This window comes from Anomaloglossus baeobatrachus, chromosome 3 (genome assembly GCF_048569485.1).
Source record: "Anomaloglossus baeobatrachus isolate aAnoBae1 chromosome 3, aAnoBae1.hap1, whole genome shotgun sequence".
Lineage (NCBI taxonomy): Eukaryota > Metazoa > Chordata > Amphibia > Anura > Aromobatidae > Anomaloglossus > Anomaloglossus baeobatrachus.
The window spans coordinates 662,034,983-662,054,252 of record NC_134355.1 but is presented as its reverse complement, the minus strand read 5'-3'; the positions used below and the strand labels follow the sequence as shown (position 1 = coordinate 662,054,252).

General features: G+C 43.6%; 1 protein-coding gene across 1 annotated transcript in view; it reads left to right on the top strand.

The window, feature by feature from the left end:
• The window catches only part of LOC142297003 (cytochrome P450 2C5-like), a 61,414-nt gene that overhangs the window by 41,402 nt on the left and 742 nt on the right, over positions 1-19,270 (top strand). The window contains exons 6-8 of the mRNA XM_075341210.1: positions 5,693-5,834; positions 17,468-17,652; positions 17,805-17,946. Of these exons, the coding sequence (XP_075197325.1) occupies positions 5,693-5,834; positions 17,468-17,652; positions 17,805-17,946 (469 nt within the window). The remainder of the gene's footprint in view (positions 1-5,692; positions 5,835-17,467; positions 17,653-17,804; positions 17,947-19,270) is intronic.

Here is a 19,270-nt window from a genome sequence, read left to right as displayed (position 1 = left end):
TCTAAGTCCGAACTGGGTGCAAAAACCTAAAAAAACATCACTATGGGGAGATAAGGTATGCACACCAGTGACTATGTAAGGGGAATACATGTAATAGCAGCAACTGCTGTGTGAATACTGACTTTAAAAATCCAATAGCTATATGTAAGAGTGAAAATGTGAAAAATGGAATCTGCATTACTGCCATGAACATATGAATCAAGAGAAATTTAGCTACTGAATTGATCAATGCAATAGAGCCCCAACACTACGCCAAAGTATTTCTCTACGTTGGGGTCCCTAGCTTGTGTGTGTCCTCTCATGCAGTTAAAAAACTTACCGTGTATGGGAAGCTGAGACCCAGGCTATTTATGCGTATGATATGAATTGGCAATAGGTGTGGTTGGGGAGGGTTCCCAAACGAAAAAATATTAACAAATAGGAATAACGTTTGGAACACCATTCTAAGTCCGAACTGGGTGCAAAAACCTAAAAAAACATCACTATGGGGAGATAAGGTATGCACACCAGTGACTATGTAAGGGGAATACATGTAATAGCAGAAACTTCATATCATACGCATAAATAGCCTGGGTCTCAGCTTCCCATACACGGTAAGTTTTTTAACTGCATGAGAGGACACACACACAAGCTAGGGACCCCAACGTAGAGAAATACTTTGGCGTAGTGTTGGGGCTCTATTGCATTGATCAATTCAGTAGCTAAATTTCTCTTGATTCATATGTTCATGGCAGTAATGCAGATTCCATTTTTCACATTTTCACTCTTACATATAGCTATTGGATTTTTCAAGTCGGTATTCACACAGCAGTTTCTGCTATTACATGTATTCCCCTTACATAGTCACTGGTGAGCATACCTTATCTCCCCATACTGGTCAGAAGGCCATCTAGGCCGGGATAGTGTGTTAAAAATTGCTGGACAACAAGGTTCAACACGTGAGCCATACAAGGCACGTGTCACCTTGCCCAGGCGAAGGGCCGCACCCAGGTTTGCAGCATTGTCGCACACTGCCTTACCAGGCTGCAGGTTGAGTGGAGACAACCATTTATTAAACTCAGTCTCCAGAGCTGCCCACAACTCAGCCGCTGTGTGACTCCTATTTCCAAGACATGTCAAGCTAAAGATCGCTCTGCTGCCAGCATAGTAATGAGGGGTGCGTGATTCCTTCTGCGCAGTGAGAACGCTGGTGGCCTGACCAGGCAGGCTTGGGGCGGAGGTGGTGGACCAAGATGAGATGGAGGAGGCAGAAGCAGTGGCGGAACTTGGACAGACAGAGGATTGACACACAAGTCGTGGGGACGGCAAGACTTGTGCAGCAGACCCTTCACCATCTATCACCATCGCGGGCACACCTTTCTTAGAGAAGTAGTGGCGACTGGGCATCTGGTACTGGGGCACAGTGACAGACATAAGGTCTCTAAAATCCTGTGTGTCCACCAGGCGGAAAGGCAGCATTTCGGTAGCAAAGAGCTTACAGAGGGATAAAGTCAACCTCTTAGCTTTGTCATGGGTCGCAGGAAATGGCCTTTTATTTGTCCACATCTGAGGGACAGAGATCTGGCTGCTGTCTGTAGACGGTGTTAAGTAGGGTGTCCCTGGAAAAATGCAAGTTTATGAGGAAAGTGCAGGTGTAAACATGATGTTGCCTTCATCCAATGTTGGTGCTATCGATGTCTGAGAGAGTTGTACACACGCACTTGTTTCCCCTTCCAAACCAACTGACGACCTACCAAGCAAACTGCCTGTTGCGGTTACAGTGGTGGAAGTTGTGCGTGGAAAACCAGGTGTGACAGCTGTCCCCACAGTCCTAGAAGATGAAGAGCGCGCGGATGCACTGGACGGGGCAGGCGGTGGATGGTTCGCTTCGCTAGGCCGTATTGCAGCACGGTGAGCTTCCCACTAGGACATATATTTATTCATGTGACGATTCATGGAAGAAGTTGTCAAACTGCTGAGGTTTTGCCCTCTACTAACAGAATCACGACAAATTTTACAGATCACATAATTTGGCCGATCTTTTGCCATGTCAAAAAAGGACCAGGCTAGGCAAGGCTTAGAGGGTATGCGACCTGCTGATCCCCCCCCCTGACTAGTGCTCAGAGGCACAGTGGTGGCTGAGGATGTAGTTGTAGACGTGCTACCAGTGCTCCGACTCTGTCCAGGAAGGCGCAAGGTAACTTCGTCGTCGGTTGCGTCCTCCTCCACCGCCTCTGTTGACCTCCTCGAGTGCCTGACTGTGGGTTGCCAGTAGGTGGGATCTAGAACTTCCTCATCAATTGTTGTGTTTGCACTCCCCTCACCCTCAGACCGAGCCTCTTTTTGCCCTGACCGAATATTTAAGTTGTCATCCCAATCTGGTATCTGCGTCTCATCGTCATCAGTATGTTCCTCATTGTCTATAACAACAGGTGTTACAGTTTGTGAAAAAGGGTCAATATTATGCTCAGAAACGTGGTCCTCACGGCCTGAATCAGAATTACAAAGGTTCTGGGCATCACTACAGACCATTTCCTGGTCTGTACTCACTGTAGCTTGGGAGCAGACTTCTGATTCCCAGGCTATAGTGTGACTGAACAGCTCTGCAGACTCAGCCATCTCAGTTCCACCATACTGTGCAGGGCGGATGGAGACTTCAGAGCTGGGAGAATGCAAGTGTGATTGGGCTGACAACTCAGAGGACTGGTGTTTTTTGGATGCGGTAGTTGAGGTGGCTGAGAGGGCACTTGTTGATTACTTGAGATCCATTCAAGCATTTTCCTTTTTTGGCCATCATCTACCTTTGTTCCAGTTGTTCGTGTCCGTAAAAAAGGGAGCACATCGGATTGTCCACGGTAAGTAGTAGACATCTTACTTTTGCTGGTAGATGGTCTATCTTCAGCAGATGTTAATGGAGCTTTGCCACCTTCCCCACGGACAAACCCTTTTTTTCCTTTTCCAACACGCCTCTTCCCCTTTCCACCAGCATCTGTCATTTTGCCACTCATTTTGATTGCGACAAGATTGTGCACTTAAAATGTGGTAGTAAAAATTGAGAGGTGGTGTAGATTGCAGCGGTGGTCTAGCTTTATTAACAGCAGAATAAACAACAATAACTATCCCTGACAATGCAACTACGGCCCTTAAACTGGCAGCATAGTTTGCTAGTATAATGGCTTAGTAACAATGAGTTTGAGTGTGCAATGCAGGCAGACTTGCTGCAAATATCTTTGCACTAGTGGGACAATACAGCAGTCCAACAGCCACTTTTAGGATGCCACTAAGTTTCCTCAGTGTTTGCTAGTATAATGGCTTAGTAATAATGAGTTGGAGTGTGCAAAGGGCAGGAGGGTACAGTGGCAGGTTTGTGGGTCTGGGTAGAGGAAAGGAAGCCTCCCTTTCTATCCCTCCTAATGGGGAAATGCAGTGAGGAAATCCCTGACCTTAGCTACACAGACGCGGTCATCTTGTGTAGCTGTTAAAATCTGTTTTCACGGCCCTGACTGTCACCTATGGCTCTGACCCTGCCGGTATGAGCCCTTACAAGGGCTGAAAGAAACTTCTATCCCTATTCTGTATAGCGCTGTGTATAGAGCATACACAGCAGTATCTGAGACAAGAGCTATGCCAGCGGTGACTGACACAAAGACGCAGAAGGCAGATAATGGCGTGCTGGAGGAAAATGTCCGTTTTTATAATGCAGGGACATGTGACATGGACATCCTATCACACATGCCGTTGTTTCTCTGGCTAAAAGTCCACTTAGCTGTGTGTGTGTTTGGGATTGGCTGACATGCTGGCCCGCCCCACTACTACACGCGCGCGCTTAGGGAAGGAAGACAAAGAAAAAAAAAATGGCGATCGCCATTATCCAAACAGCAGTGATCTGAATACGCTGTTCCCGCACACTATACACTGAAATTTCATAATGGTGTGAGTCACAGAGTGACTTACACTATTACAGCGGAAAGCCAGCTAGTAATTAGCTTGTCTTTTTGCTGCTAGAACCGTTCTCGAACGTATCTAGAACTATCGAGCTTTAGGAAAAAGCTCGAGTTCTAGTTCGATCTAGAACAGCCCCCAAAATCACTCGAGCCGCGAACTGGAGAACCTCGAACCTCGCTCAACTCTACTTAAGGGTGCTTTACACGCTGTGACATCGCTAGCTATCTCGTTAGCGATGTGACACGCCAGATCACAGATGCGACCGGCACTATAAAAACGACCTATGTGCGTTCTCGGCAGATCGCATCTGCGATCTGGCGTGTCACATTGCTAACTAGAACGCTAGCGATGTCGCAGCGTGTAAAGCACCCTTTAATACTTGGTGGCAAAACTCTTGTTGGCAGCACAGCAGTCAGACATTTTTTGCAGTTGATTTTGATGTTTGCTCACATGGCAGGAGGAATTTTTCTCCCCTCCTCTTTGCTGATAATCTCTCTAAAACATTAGGATTTTAAGGTTGTCGCTTGGCAACTCTGAGCTTTAGCTTTTCCATAAGTTTTCTATGGGATTAAGGTCTGGAGACTTCCTAGGCAACTCCATGAAATTAATATGCTTCTTTTTCAGCCACTCCATTGTTGTCTTGGCTGTGTGTTTTGGGTCATTGTCAAGGTGGCAGACCCAGCCACAACCCATTTTTATTGTCCTGATGGAGGGAAGGAGGTTGTCATTCATAATTTTGCGGTAAATTGCTCTATCCATTGTCGCAGTGAAGTAGTCCTGTGCCCTTAGCAGAGAAACACCCCCAAAACATTGTTTCTATAGTAGATCAAGATAATGCAAAGTCTGGATCAGGAGTATGGGTAGCCTAGACGGGTAGCATCCGCCTCCCCTCTCTGTACCTACCCTCCTCCCTCTCCCTGGTATCGCTGTGATTCTGTCAGGTGTGAGTATGGTCCTGTTACCTATCTGGATGACCGTCCAGGCTACCCATACTCCTGATCCAGACTTTGCATTATCTTGATCTACTATCTTAACTTTTTAATGCACTTTAGGTGATCGCTTATGTATCACCAGGGGTCTGTGACCTAGGTTTGCCATCACATCATAGATTGACCAATGTATTACCTTTTCTTCTCCTCTAGATACACACTTGATCTTTTTTTTTTTTTTTTTTTTTTTTTTTGGGCACGTCAGGTATATACTTGCAATCAAACAGTGAATTACCAGTACATCTAGAGCCTATGGTGTGCTTTATGCTTCATGGGTTTCACCAGTTAACCCTTTGTGGTCATCTGAACTATTTATTGATATAGTAAACCTCTGACACATCACTGGCTGTACCCAAAAGGACTTTTCAGGGTCTATTCTATTTCACATCAATACCTGTTGATATATGGCTTACAATATGTATTTTTTGCATATTTATCTTTGATCTAAATCTGCCTTGCCCTGAAGAGTGTTACCTATACATTATCATTTGTGGAGATTGTCTACTCTTATTTTCTGTGAGGGGTACTCTATATTATTGCTATAACAACTTGTATGGGTTTCATTGTTTGATGTCAAGTTCCTCTGCCCAAATCCGATTTTTCTTTTTTTTTTTTTTTTTTTTCTCCCTTATGCTGATTTGGGGAACCAAATTTCTGTGTATTCTGTAATCACTAATTATCACTAAATATTGTGCATCATTCATTTAGGCTTTTAAGTGTTATAATTCAATTAATAAAATAAAAAAATAACTTGAACTGTATATTTATATTTTACAAAGGGTAAGCCAGAATCTACATTATACTTCCACAATAAAAACTTGGGCAAACTGGTGAGCAACTTATTTGCTGCGGGTATGGAGACTACATCAACCACTCTGCGATGGGGCCTTTTATTAATGATGAAATATCCTGAAATCCAAAGTAAGTAATGAATGTAAACTTGAGACTGAACCACAGATACAAACATGGATTTCTATACTGCATCAATGAAATAATTTATGGTACCGCGATGGGCACTGAATCTACCTCAGTTTATAAATTTCAATATATTACCTGAATGCAATAAGTACCATATATTTATCATGACATGTAGGTGATTCAGAGGTATTTCTCGTGTGATGCCTCTAGCGCATTTCATTTTGTGATGCCAAAATGCAACTTTTTAACCCTTTCACGGCTGCTTGTTTTTCACCTTCCTGACCAGGCCAAATTTTACAATGCTGACCATTGTCACTCTGACAATCTGGTAATAACGCTGTAATCCTTTAACATATTCCAGTGGTTTTCAGAATTGTCGTTTTTGTTTTTATTTTTCGTGAAACATTGTACTTCGTCACTGGTAAATATTGGTTGATCAGAAATCCGAATGTCTGTAAAATTTTCTACTTTTTCATAAATAATGTTGCAATTTTCAAACTTTTAATCTTTATGCCCTTAAACCACTTATATCACACCAAATTCATTAATGAAAGGCATTTCTACTTAATATTAGCATCATTTTTGTTAAATATTTTTTTTTTGTTAGGAAGTTAGACTGTATCAGAATTCTTATTTTTCCAACAAATTATTTTTTTTTTTTTTTTTTTTTAATAGTAACCACATCACATTTGAAGTGACTTTGAGGGGCTTATATGACAGAAAATACCCAAGTGACACCATTTAAAAAACTGCACCCATAAAGTTCCCAAAACCACATTCAAGAAGTATAGTTAACCCTTTTGTTGCTTGAAATTTAAGCAATGTGGAAGGGAAAAAAAACAAACAAATTAAACCACAGAAACGTCAGTGGGCGGTGAGAAATAATTCTGTTCATGTTTTTAGTGGAAATATTTTAGTGCCAGACTTTGTTTTTAACCACTTGACGACAAAGGACTTACTGGTATGTCCTTGGTCGCCTCCCTCCGGTTACCGTAGGTTCTGGCGGCGAGTGCATGGTATTCCCTGCACATATCTGCTGATCACATCAGCAGACAAGTGTGGCTAAGAAGCGTAGATGTAGCAGCGATCCACCTGTACCTGTTAATCCTTTTATATTGCACTATCAAACACAGTGTGATTTAAAGGGCCACAGCGGGGATCGTGCAATTCCCTGAAGCAATCAGCGGCCCCGTGATTGATCACGGGGTGCCATGGTGTTGTCATGGAAGCATGGAGTCAGCTGATGACCCCTGATGCTATCATGATGTGTCGCCCTGGGCAAGCCAGGGGACACAGGTCGCACACCACCACACCCCACACTCCAGGTAGGCACATCACAGCTAACCAGAAATCCTTGTTGCCTTCCTCCAGAGGCTGATGATCCACACCAGGGGGTGGGCCAGGCGGTTGGCTCCGCCCACCAAGGAGGACACAGCTCTGGAGGCGGGAGAAACCGGGCAGTCCAGTGAGGGACATGAAAGAGTGAAGAACAGAGTCTAGTCAGGGAGGAGGAAGTGGAAGGAGTGGAGTAGTCGTCTAGACAGGGCGAAAGTAAACAGCAAAGTGAGAGTGAAAGTAGAAAAGTGGAAAAGGAGGAAAGCAAGTGAAGTGACAGAAGAGAAAGAAAGCCTGAAGGGTCCAGCTTTGTGTAGGGGCCAGATCAGCAAGGTCAGCGACGGCGGTGACTGTCTGGAGGGGGACCGTTTGGAAGTTCCTGGAAGGACCCCGTTGGCTGTGTGCCCGGTGGTCTGGAGCAGTGTTCCGAAGGACAGTCAGCACCAGGGCAGGGGCCTCTCGGACCCCGGCAAGGCTAGGAGTCGCCAAATTTGCCGAATCCGTCAGTGAAGGGGACGTAGATCCCCCAACAACCAAGTCCCGATTGAAGGCAACAGCCCAACCTGAAGCAGAGAGACACCGCCACCGCCACGGCACCAGTTTCTCAGGGCCAGCGCCTGCGGGCAAAGTGTAGAGCTCCTCCGGCCCAGATTGCAGTCGGGGAGCGGGTAACCGGAGGGAATCCACCGCTACCACAAGTCAAACATAGGTGCAAGGAAGAGGGACATCACCGTCACCTACCGGGAGTGCAGGTGCAGCCGTCTGTGGGACCGTCCTACCAGCCGTTTGGTTTACCGTACAAACTGTGTCCATGTCTCAGGCTGAGTGAGTACCACAGTGCCGCAAGGCACAGCGCTGCCCCCGCGTCCCTGCGCCCATCAGGCCCCGCACCTACTTCTCCATCACCGGCCCCCGGGATCACCAACCTCTACCCACGGAGGGGCAACACAACACCTGGCTGCTCCGCATCACCATCCCCGGGAGCCCCGTATAGAGCAGCGGTGGTGAAATCACCACAACCGTGGGTGGCGTCACGAACTATAACAATCCCCACACCCAACCACAAACCCCTTTTCACTCACGGGCGAGGAGTGTCGCTCGAGAAACCCCGGGATCCGGCCCACAGCTCGAGCCACCACTGAGCAGCTGCCGGACCCCAGCAGAAGGGGTGAGCGTAGTGTGCCGACACCCTCCTCCCCGCCTGCGACAATGACACTTCCTGTTAGCCGGCAGAGGGCCGGCTCTCACAGGAGATTAGCATCTCTCTTGATCAGAGCAATGAGGCAGCATTGCTCTGATCGGGAGAAGCAATCTGACACTGCAGTGCTAAATTCCCCTTGAGGGTCTAGTTAAATACAGCAAAAAAAAAAAAAAAAGCTTTAAAAACAAAGTTCAAATCACCCCTCTTTTGCCCCAATGAAAATAGAACCGTTAAAAAAAAAACAAAAAAACACATTTGGTATCACTGCTTTCAGAAATGCCCGCGATCTATTAAAATATAAAATCAATTCATCTGATCCAATTATGTTTTTGGGTCGTCATAACATTTCTTTAAAATTCAATAACATGTGATCAAAACCTTGCATCTACACAAAAATGGTAAAATTAAAAACATCAGCTCTAGCTGCATAAAATAGACCCCCACTGAGCCCCAGATTCCCAAAAAATGAGAACACTACGGGTCTCGGAAAAGGGTCACACAAGCATATTATTTTTTTTTTTTTTTTGGACAAACATCTTCATTTTTTTTTTCACCATTTAGGTGAAAGTATACATGTTTGGTATCAAACTCATACTGACCTGAGGCATCATACTTCTGTCAGTTTTCCTACATAGTGAACACTATGAATGAATTAAAAAAAACACAAAAATAACGAATTTCACTTTTTCACTTTCTCCACATTTGGATTTTTTTTGTTTTTTGCCATTTTTCAGTACACTATATGGTAAAACTAATGATTTCATTCAAAAGTTTAACTTTTTTCACAAAAAAAATAAGCTCTCATATGGCAATATTGAAGAGAGAGGAAAAAAAAGAAAAAAGGTAATGGCTCTCGGAAGAAGGGGAGTAAGAAACGAAACAAACTTTTTTTTTTTTTTTTTTTTTTTGAGTACACCAGTACCTGATATGTGGTCAAACTATTTTTTAGACACCGTGCAAAGCTCAGAAGGGAAGTAGCAAAATATCAAAATATAATGCGTATTTGCTGGAATGCGTTGCGGGTGCCATGTGACTCTGGTAGAGTTCCTGACCATGTCAAAACAGCAGAGACCTCCCACATGTGACCCCATTTTACAAACCTACACCTCTTAATGAATAGATCTAGCAGTGCCATGAGCATATTGACATCAAAGGTTGATTAACTTTGCAGAATTTTACACCATTGGGTGGTGAAGATAACAACATAATTACATTTTTACCACTAAAATTTTGTTTTAGCCCAAGATTTTACTTTTTCTCAAGAGGGAATAAGTGAAAGTGGAATCAAAATTTGTTAGCAAATTTCTGTTGAATGTGGCAATGCCTCATGTGGGTATATACACGTGTGGTCAAAATTGTTGGTACCCCTCATTTAATGAAATAAAAACCCACAATAGTCTCAGAAATAACTTGAATCTGACAAAAGTAATAATAAATAAAAAATCCGAGTATCTGTAGCCCTATATACAGGCCCACTGACTGATTACAAGATTATAGACACCTCTGATGCTAATTAGTGGACACACCTTTATTAAACCTGTCCTTTTTGCCACATTATTTTCAGGGGTACCATCATTTCTGTCCAGGCCTGTTTCATGAGTGTTATTTTTATATTATTATTTATTTTATTTATTTATTATTTTTTTTTTTTTTAATTCTGTGGACGCAGAAAAGCGGCAATGTCTGACTTTCATTTTTTCATTTTCATGTTTTTTTCTTTTATTTATTACTTTTGTCAGATTCAAGTTATTGCTGTGACCATTGTGGGTTTTTCTTTCATAAAACGAGGGACACCAATGATTGTGACCACGTGTACTCGCTTATGAGATATTGCCACATTCAACAGAAATTGTCTAACAAATGTTGGTTCCATTTTGACCATGTGAGTAGTACTGTGTAGCCACACGGCAGGGCTTGGAAGGGAAGAAGCGCCATTTGACTTTTGAAGTCTAGATTTTGGTAGAATAGCTTGCAGACTCCGTTTGCAGAGCCCCTAAGTGCCAGAAGAGAAGAATTTCCCTTCAATGGGACCAAATTGTGGACATGATACCCCTAGGGGACTTCATTTCAGTGTAGTAATGAATTTGACTCTTTGGGAGATTTCCAGAAATGAGCAGGGGATGTTATAGTTACATAGTTACATAGTTACTTAGGTTGAAAAAAGACCTAGGTCCATCTAGTTCAACCTTCCTCCACCAGTTCTACATTTAGTCACTAAGTCATTTATAACCAACAATGTTGTGTGTACTGAGGAAATCATCCAGCCCTTTTTTAAAAGCTGTTATAGTATCTGCCATTACTACCTCTTGTGGTAGTGTATTCCACAGTCTGACCGCTCTAACTGTAAAGAACCCTTTCCTATTTAGGTGTCGGAATCGCTTTTCTTCCACTCGCAGTGAGTGCCCCCTGGTCCTTAGTATTGTTTTCGGAAGAAATAAGTCCTGTGCCAGTCCTTTATATTGACCACACATGTATTTATACATATAAATGAGATCTCCTCTGAGACGTCTTTTTTCTAAGCTAAACATATCTAACTTTTTCAACCTGCCATCATATGGGACGCCTCCATTCCTTGTAATAGTCTAGTTGCCCGCCTTTGAACTGACTCTAACTTCTGAATGTCCTTTTTAAAATGTGGAGCCCAAAACTGGATCCCGTATTCCAGATGTGGCCTTACAAGTGATTTATAGAGGGGTAACAATACGTTGGGATCAGGGGATCTAATCTCTCTTTTTATACACCCTAAAATCTTGTTTGCTTTAGCAGCTGCTGCCTGACATTGAGTGCTGCTGCTCAGCTTATTTGTAATGAAAATACCCAAGTCCTTCTCCTGTTCTGTAGTCCCGAGTTTACTTCCATTTAATGTATACGCAGCTATAGGATTACTCCGTCCTAGGTGCATTACTTTACATTTATCAACATTAAATCTCATTTGCCAAGTATCTGCCCATTCTGACATCTTATCCAGATCTTTTTGTAATATTGTACTATCCAGGTCAGTTTTTAATATCCTACATAGTTTGGTGTCATCAGCAAAGACTGACACTGTACTATCAATCCCATCCACAAGGTCATTAATAAAGAGAGTAAAAAGAATTGGTCCAAGCACAGATCCCTGCGGCACCCCACTGCTGACTATAGCCCATTTAGAGAATGTACCATTTATGACTACTCTTTGTTTCCTATCTTTTAGCCAATTCCTTACCCAGTTGCATATTGTGTCCCCTAGTCCTTGCTTCTGGAGCTTTAGTATATGTATGTTGCAAAATAAAAATTGAAAATATGCCATTATAATGGCCATACATTGTGCCTCTCTTGTGCCTCTGGAGAAACACGCTCAGTAATCAAGTGGTCTCTCCTCAGTACTGCTTTTTAAGCACAGTGTGGATCTCAAAACGGAGGGAGGCTACTTTGGATTTGTGACTCTATCTGAAGTAGAAGCCCCAATTGATAATTCTGTATAATGAGGCAGAGGGAGTCACTTTGGACTTTGGCCAATGATCCAGCGGTCCGTTTTTCTAAATGTTCATAAAGGCATGGTTGGCCACAGTTTGTGCACTTCTGAAAAGATAGACACTGCCGAACTAAGAAGTGTTGGCTCGACTTTGCAAAGCAGTACAGAAAGTGGACAGTAGAATTATTGGAAATGGGTGATTTGGAGCCATGAGATGACAGTCAATAGACAAGGCTGTGATGGGTGCAAATAGGTCTGGAAGATGCAAGGGGAAAAGGGATTAACGGACCGAGAAATTGAATAAACTGCGACGTTCAGTGGCGGAAGCCTGATGATATGGGTTTTTTTCGCAAAACAAAAAACCTCAATTTCAATTAAATTTAAACTTATTGATATCTTTTAAAATTTGAACACCCATTAATAGTGAACATGTCGCGGGCGGAGGAGGGGACGCTGCGCTCTCCCACTGCTCAGGTCCGGCTGCTGCTCGGTGGTGGCTCGAGCAGTGGGCCGGATCCCGGGGACTCGAGCGGCGTTCCTCGCCTGTGAGTGAAAAGGGGGAATTGATTGTGGGGATTTGATATTGTCCGTGACTCCACCCACGGTTGTGGTGAGATTGGTGACACCACCGCTGCTCTGGATGGGGATCCCGGGAGCGATGACAGGGAGCAGCCTGGATGTTAGTTCTCCCCTCCGTGGGTAGGGGGTTGGTTGTCCCGAGGCCCGGTGATGGGGTAGGGATGGATGGCAGGCAGGTTACGGGTCCTGGCGAGGTGCAGGGTCGCGGGGGCAGCGCTGTGCCGCACGGCATGGTGGTACTCACTCAGCCAATGATGTACACAAAGTCTCCGGTAAACAAACGGCTGGATGGACGGGTCCCATAGACGGCTGCGGTGTTTCTGCTCCCGGCAGGTTGGTGGTGACTGCCTTTCCCTGCACCTGTGTAGTGTAGCGGTTCCAATGGGTTCCCACCGGTAACCCGCTCCCCAGCTTGAAGGTTGCTGAAGGAGCCCCTTTTGCCCGCAGGCTCTGGCCCTGGGAACTTTAGCCTTGGCGGTGACTGCGTTTCCCTCTCTCGGTTGGACTGTTGCCTTCTGTCGGGACTTGGCTGCTGGGAAACCCAGGAGGTTCCCTTCGCTAACGGATTTGGCAAATTCACGGCGACTCCTAGCCTTGTCGGGGTCCGTAAGCCCCTGCCGGATGGTGCTGGCTTCTCTTTGCGTACCGGTCCGGTACTACCGGGCGACCGCCCGTCCACGGTCCTTACAGCTAGCTCCAATAGGCCACTCCTGCAGACGGTCACCACCGTCTGCCAACCTTGCTGATCCGTCCGGGCCACACACCCGGACCAACTTCAGGCTACTCAACTGCTACTTCCCTCCTTCCACTTTCACTTCCAAACTTCAACTCCCCAAACTGTCTACTTTTCCCGCCTCCAGGACTGTGAACCCCTCGGTGGGCGGGGCCAACCGCCTGGGCCACCCCCTGGTGTGGACATCAGCCCCTGGAGGAAGGCAACAAGGGTTTTTGTCTGACTTTGGTGTGCCTGACCGGGAGTGTGGGGTGTGTTGGTGTAGTGCTTGTGACGTCCTGGCTTGCCCAGGGCGCCACAAACGCACAAAGGGCATAGATGAAGGGGAGGAGCTAAATATATGGGGTCCCTATAGCACCCTATGGGACCTTGCTCCTACCTACCAATGGAGGGTATGACGCCGTAACTGTTTTGGGCGCCCCCGTTCCAGGTCGGCTCACCCTCTAGTTGCCCTGGATAGTTAGTGAATTAAAATAATTACACTACGGATGGCGATACAATAGTACTGGAATGTATTAAGTACAAAGTGCTCATATAATCACACTGTCTGATAGATAACAGCTTCCTATCAGGAAAACCAGGACAAAAAATCAAATATTAAGCCCCAAAATAGGTAGGCTTCTGCAGAAAAATTGGTCTATACTACATGATCAAGTACAAATTAGTACATACTACATAATACACAATCTACATTAACATAATGGAGGAACACATTAACATAATGGAAAATTCAGTTCCATCTGTCAGTTTTTCCTCCCCTGTCCCAGTGTGATATAGTATGGTATGGCAATCACACATGGATAAACTTTTACACAATAATAATTGCACAGATTTGCACTGCATAAACCGATGCTGATACATGTAATGCAATGTCTCAGGGCAATCATGCAGATGATTGTTATAGAGCAGAAAAAAAGGGTATAGATAACCCCACAGGGAAGAAAAGAATGGTTATGTGGAGTCAGGAAGGAAATTTTTTCCCCATTGGAACTTGTTTGCCACATTGGGGTTTTTTTTGCCTTCCTCTGGATCAACATGTTAGGCTACGGGTTGAACTAGATGGACTTAGAGTCTCCCTTCAACCTTAAAAACTATGATACTATGATACTATGATACTATGTACTAATTTGTACTTGATCATGTACTATGGACTAATTTTTCTGCAGAAGCCTACCTATATTGGGGCTTAATATTTGATTTTTTTTGTCCTGGTTTTCCTGATAGGAATCTGTTATCTATCAGACAGTGTGATTCTATGAGCACTTTGTACTTAATACATGCTAGTACTATTGTATGGCCATCCATAGTGTAATTACTATTTTAATTCACTAACTATCCAGGGCACTAGAGGGTGAGCCGACGTGGAACGGGGGCGCCCAAAACAGTTACGGCGTCATACCCTCCGTTGGTAGGTAGGAGCAAGGTCCCATAGGGTGCTATAGGGACCCCATATATTTAGCTCCTCACCTTCATCATCTATGCCCTTTGTGTGTTCACTAAATTTTAAAATATATCAATAAAAGTTTAAATTTAATTGAAATTGAGGTTTTTTGTTTTGCGTATGTGACGCCCTGGGCAAGCCAGGGGTCACAGGTCATGACACCACCACACCCTACACCCCGGATAGGTACACCAAAGCTACACAAAAATCCTTGTTGCCTTCCTCCAGGGGCTGATGTCCACACCAGGGGGTGGGCCAAGCGGTTGGCTCCGCCCACCGAGGAGTTCACAGCTCTGGAGGCGGGAAAACCAGCAGTTCAGTTTAGTGAGAACAGTGAGTGAAGTTGGAGTGAAGTGGTAGAGGAGCAAGAGAGAGGAGTTAAGGTGGAAGAGAAAGTGACAGTTGAAAGCCTGAAATTGGTCCGGGTGTGTGCCCCGGACTAAGAACAGCAAGGTTAGCAGATGGCGGTGACCGTCTGCAGGAGAGGCTGCTTGGAGGTTGCCGAAAGGACCGTGGACGGGTGGTGGCCCGGCGGTACCGGAGCGGTATACGAAGAGAAGCCAGCACCATTGGCAGGGGCCTTTCGTATCCCGGCAAGGCTAGGAGTCGCCGTGAATTTGCCAAATCAGTCAGTGAAGGGGACCTCTGGGTCTCCCAACAACCAAGTCCCGATTGAAGGCAACAGTCCAACCGTTAGAGAGTGACACCGCCACCGCCAAGGCACCAGTTTCTCAGGGCCAGCGCCTGAGGGCAAAGAGGGGCTCCTCCGGCACATATCCAAGCTGGGGAGCGGGTTACCAGTGGGAACCCATCGCTACCAACATAGACTTAGGTGCAGGAAAAGGGACCGTCACCGTCAACTACTGGGGAAAAGCAACAGCAGCCGTCCGTGGGAACAGTCTTTCCAGTTGTGTTTTACCGAGAACTGTGTCCCCGTCTCAGGCTGAGTGAGTACCACAGTGCCGTGAGGCACAGCGCTGCCCCCGCGTCCCTGCACCCCACCAGGCCCCGCACCCGGCCTGCCATCCATCCCTACCCCATCACCGGGCCCCGGGACAACCAACCCCCTACCCACGGAGGGGAGAAATAACAAAGCTGCTCCCTGTCACCGCTCCTGGGGTCCCCATACAGAGCAGCGGTGGTGTCCACACAATCACCACAACCGTGGGTGGCGTCACGGACAATAAACAATCCCAAAAAAAACAATCCCCTTTCACTCACGGGCGAGGAGTGCCGCTCGAGTCCCCGGGATCCGGCCCATCGCTCGAGCCACCGAGCAGCAGCAGGCCGCAGCAGCAGCGGCAGCCGGACCCGAGCAGTGGGAGAGTGTGGCGTCCCCTTTTCCGCCCGCGACGCGTATATTGAACTCAATTGGTCCTATTGTATATGTGAGTATCCTAAAGACTAATTACATCCTTCATTTGAGTACTATGGGTAGGAAAAGGATGACCTAGTGTTCCAGCAGAACAAGGACCCGAAGCACATGTTGAGATTGGCAAAAACGGTTCAGGGACAATTAGAGATGCTGGATTGGCTTGACAGACCTCAATCAACCCAACACTTGTTGGTAGAGTTGAAGAAAAATCTGTATAAATCTCCAAGTGAGCCGACCAGTATACACCAACATTGGGAATGTGTAGATGAGACCTGGGATGGGATTTTAGTTGAGACATGCTTGCACAATGGCTCAGTGGTTAGCACTGCAGTCTTGAGGCGCTGAGGTCCTGGATTCAAATCCACCAAGGGCAACATCTGCAAGGAGTTTGTATGTTCTCCCCCCAGTGTTTGTGTGGCTTTTTTCTGGGTCCTGCTGTTTCCTCCCACACTCCAAAGACATACAGATAAGGACTCTAGATTGTGAGCTCCAATGGGGACAGTGTTGCCAATGTATGTAAAGTGTTGTGGAATTAATAGCGCTAAATAAATGAATAAATGATGATGATTTTATTATATAGAGCCCAGAAGGAGTCACAGTACTGAAAGCCAAAGAAGGATTTACAAAATAATACATTTTTTTTTTTTATGTAGATTTTTAATAGCAAAAGAGGAACAATGAAGTAACACGCCAAATTTATGTATGAGATAGCCAGGATGATTGTCTATAAAATGAAGGTCCTCCTGCACTCAAAGCTGTAGTGGATGGAGAGATATGGAGCCTGAAATTCAAATGTTCAAAACATTGTTACTCTTTTTGGTGTGTGTGTGTGTGTGTGTGTGTGCGTGTGTGTGTGTGTGTGTGTGTAGTAGATATATTTTATATATGTGTGTGTGTACATAATGCTATTCTTACGTTATATACAAATATCTAATAAAGTGGCATAGTATGCAAAATGTGACTGAAACGTGCTACATATAAGATGCTGCATACTGTGTCATAAATGACTGTCTCCCTCCTAAGCATGCAATGGATGAGTCCTTCCTGTGGTTTTATTTTGAAAAAAATAAAGGCACCTAAAAATTATAGTATTAATTATTGCTAAAAAATGGCAATCATAGAATATCTACTTTTTTTGTATATCTCTCATAGCAAAAAGAGGAATAAAAGTTGATCAAAAAGTCTAATCTACCAAAAAGTGCAATAAAAATCTCAATGGTGCCAATAGCACATATCTTTCCGCAAAAAAAACCTTGTACAGCTATACAAAAAAGAAAAAAAAAAACGGTTGACACTTGGAATCTGACAATTTATTTTGTTGCTTAAGGGGTTTAAATGACGCACCGTAAATATTGTTAGTTCTTTACAAATAAACTCATCCTAATGACCTTAACAAAATGAAGTAAGATTTACATGCACAATTTCAAAATGTTGGACTTGTAAATCACTTAATTTTTATATATTTTTAGAATTTGCATTATGAGCAATACTTTTCTATATTTTTTTTTTTTTTTTTAGAAAATGTGCAAAATGAAATTGAAAATGTTATAGGATTGGCTCAACCACAAATAGAACACAGGAAGGAAATGCCGTATACAGATGCAGTCATTCACGAAATTCAAAGATTTGGGGACATCCTACCTGGAAGCCTCCCACATGCAACAACTAAAGACCTCACATTCAGGGGCTATAGTCTTCCAAAGGTGAGGAAGGCTTGTTCTTTAACTTCAGGTTATACAGTAGTGTGTGTGTGTGTGTGTGTGTGTTTTACATTGAATGTGTAACATTTGTCTATTTATATTGTCATATATTAGATTTGATATGGTGATCTATATTACTTTTTTTTTTTCCCCAGGGTACCGCAGTCATTGCATTACTTCACTCTGCTCTCAAAGATGAAGCTTATTTTGAGAAGCCAGAAGAATTTTACCCTGGGCACTTTCTTGACTCAGAAGGAAAGTTTAAGAAGAATGAAGCATTCATTCCCTTCTCATTGGGTAAATATTTTTGTTCCTCTTGAATGGCTGTGTGTGTGTGTGTGTGTGCCCATATGTATAGGTACTGAGTTTGTGTATGTATATATGTGTATGTGTGTGTGTGTGTGTGTGTGTGTGTGTGTGTGTGTGTGTGTATATATATATATTCTAAATATATATACATACACACATTATATATATATATATATATATATATATATATATATATATATATATATGTGTATGTATATTATTATATATATATAATAATATAAAATAATAATAATATATATACCCCTAAATATATATACATACACACATTATATATATATATATATATATATATATATATATATATATATATATATTTAGAATGAAAGAGGTAAGAGTCCCGGTGCACCACCTACTCCGCGTGTTACTACACGTTCAGCTACTTGAGCCCTGCTGAGCCATGGAGGGGATCATGGTGCAGACTTGCGGTGAAGACCAAGATAAATCCAAAGGATAAAGAAAGTCGCACTCCAGATCCAGATCACCATATCAACGCCGGACGCCGGCGTGCCATTTCGCTAGAACTTAGCTTCCACGGGTCCAATGCACTGTGTGTGTGTATGTATATATATATATATATATATATATATATATATATATATATGTATGTGTATGTGTATGTGATGGTGTATGGTGTATGGTGTATATTGTATATACACACACACACACCCACACCTAAATATATATACATACACACATTATATATATATAATGCATGCATGCGCATATATATATATATATAATATTTTAATATATTAATATATATATATATATATATATATATATATATATACCTATATATATATTTTAATATATTTTTATATTATATTAGTATGCCACAATGTCCCATGGCATGGCCATTACACAGTACATAGCACGGGCACATGTATAAGATTATCTCAGCACAAGAACATATATTTGAAACACATCCAGTTGTGGAAATTATTATTACTACAAGATCTAGGGATTAAAATCAACTTTCTTCTTGGGGCAACCTTTTTAAAGGTTCTAAAATTAAAAAAAAAAAAATCCAAAAATTGAATTGACCTTTTTTTTTGTGGTCTTTTTTTTTTCTTTTCCCAGAGGTCAGTGAGGGTTTCAGGATTACAAATGGTGCGGATCAACTTGCACACCACATGTATTATCTGTTTCCACCATTTGTGTTCAGACTCTTACCTGCCGGAATCTTAGGCTTTTTTTTTTTTGATTAGCCGGCCTGCAGTGAGAAAATCCTTGAGCTAGGACGGCTAATCAATAGATGCAGGAAGGTAAGATGAGGTGTAAAGGGTTATTC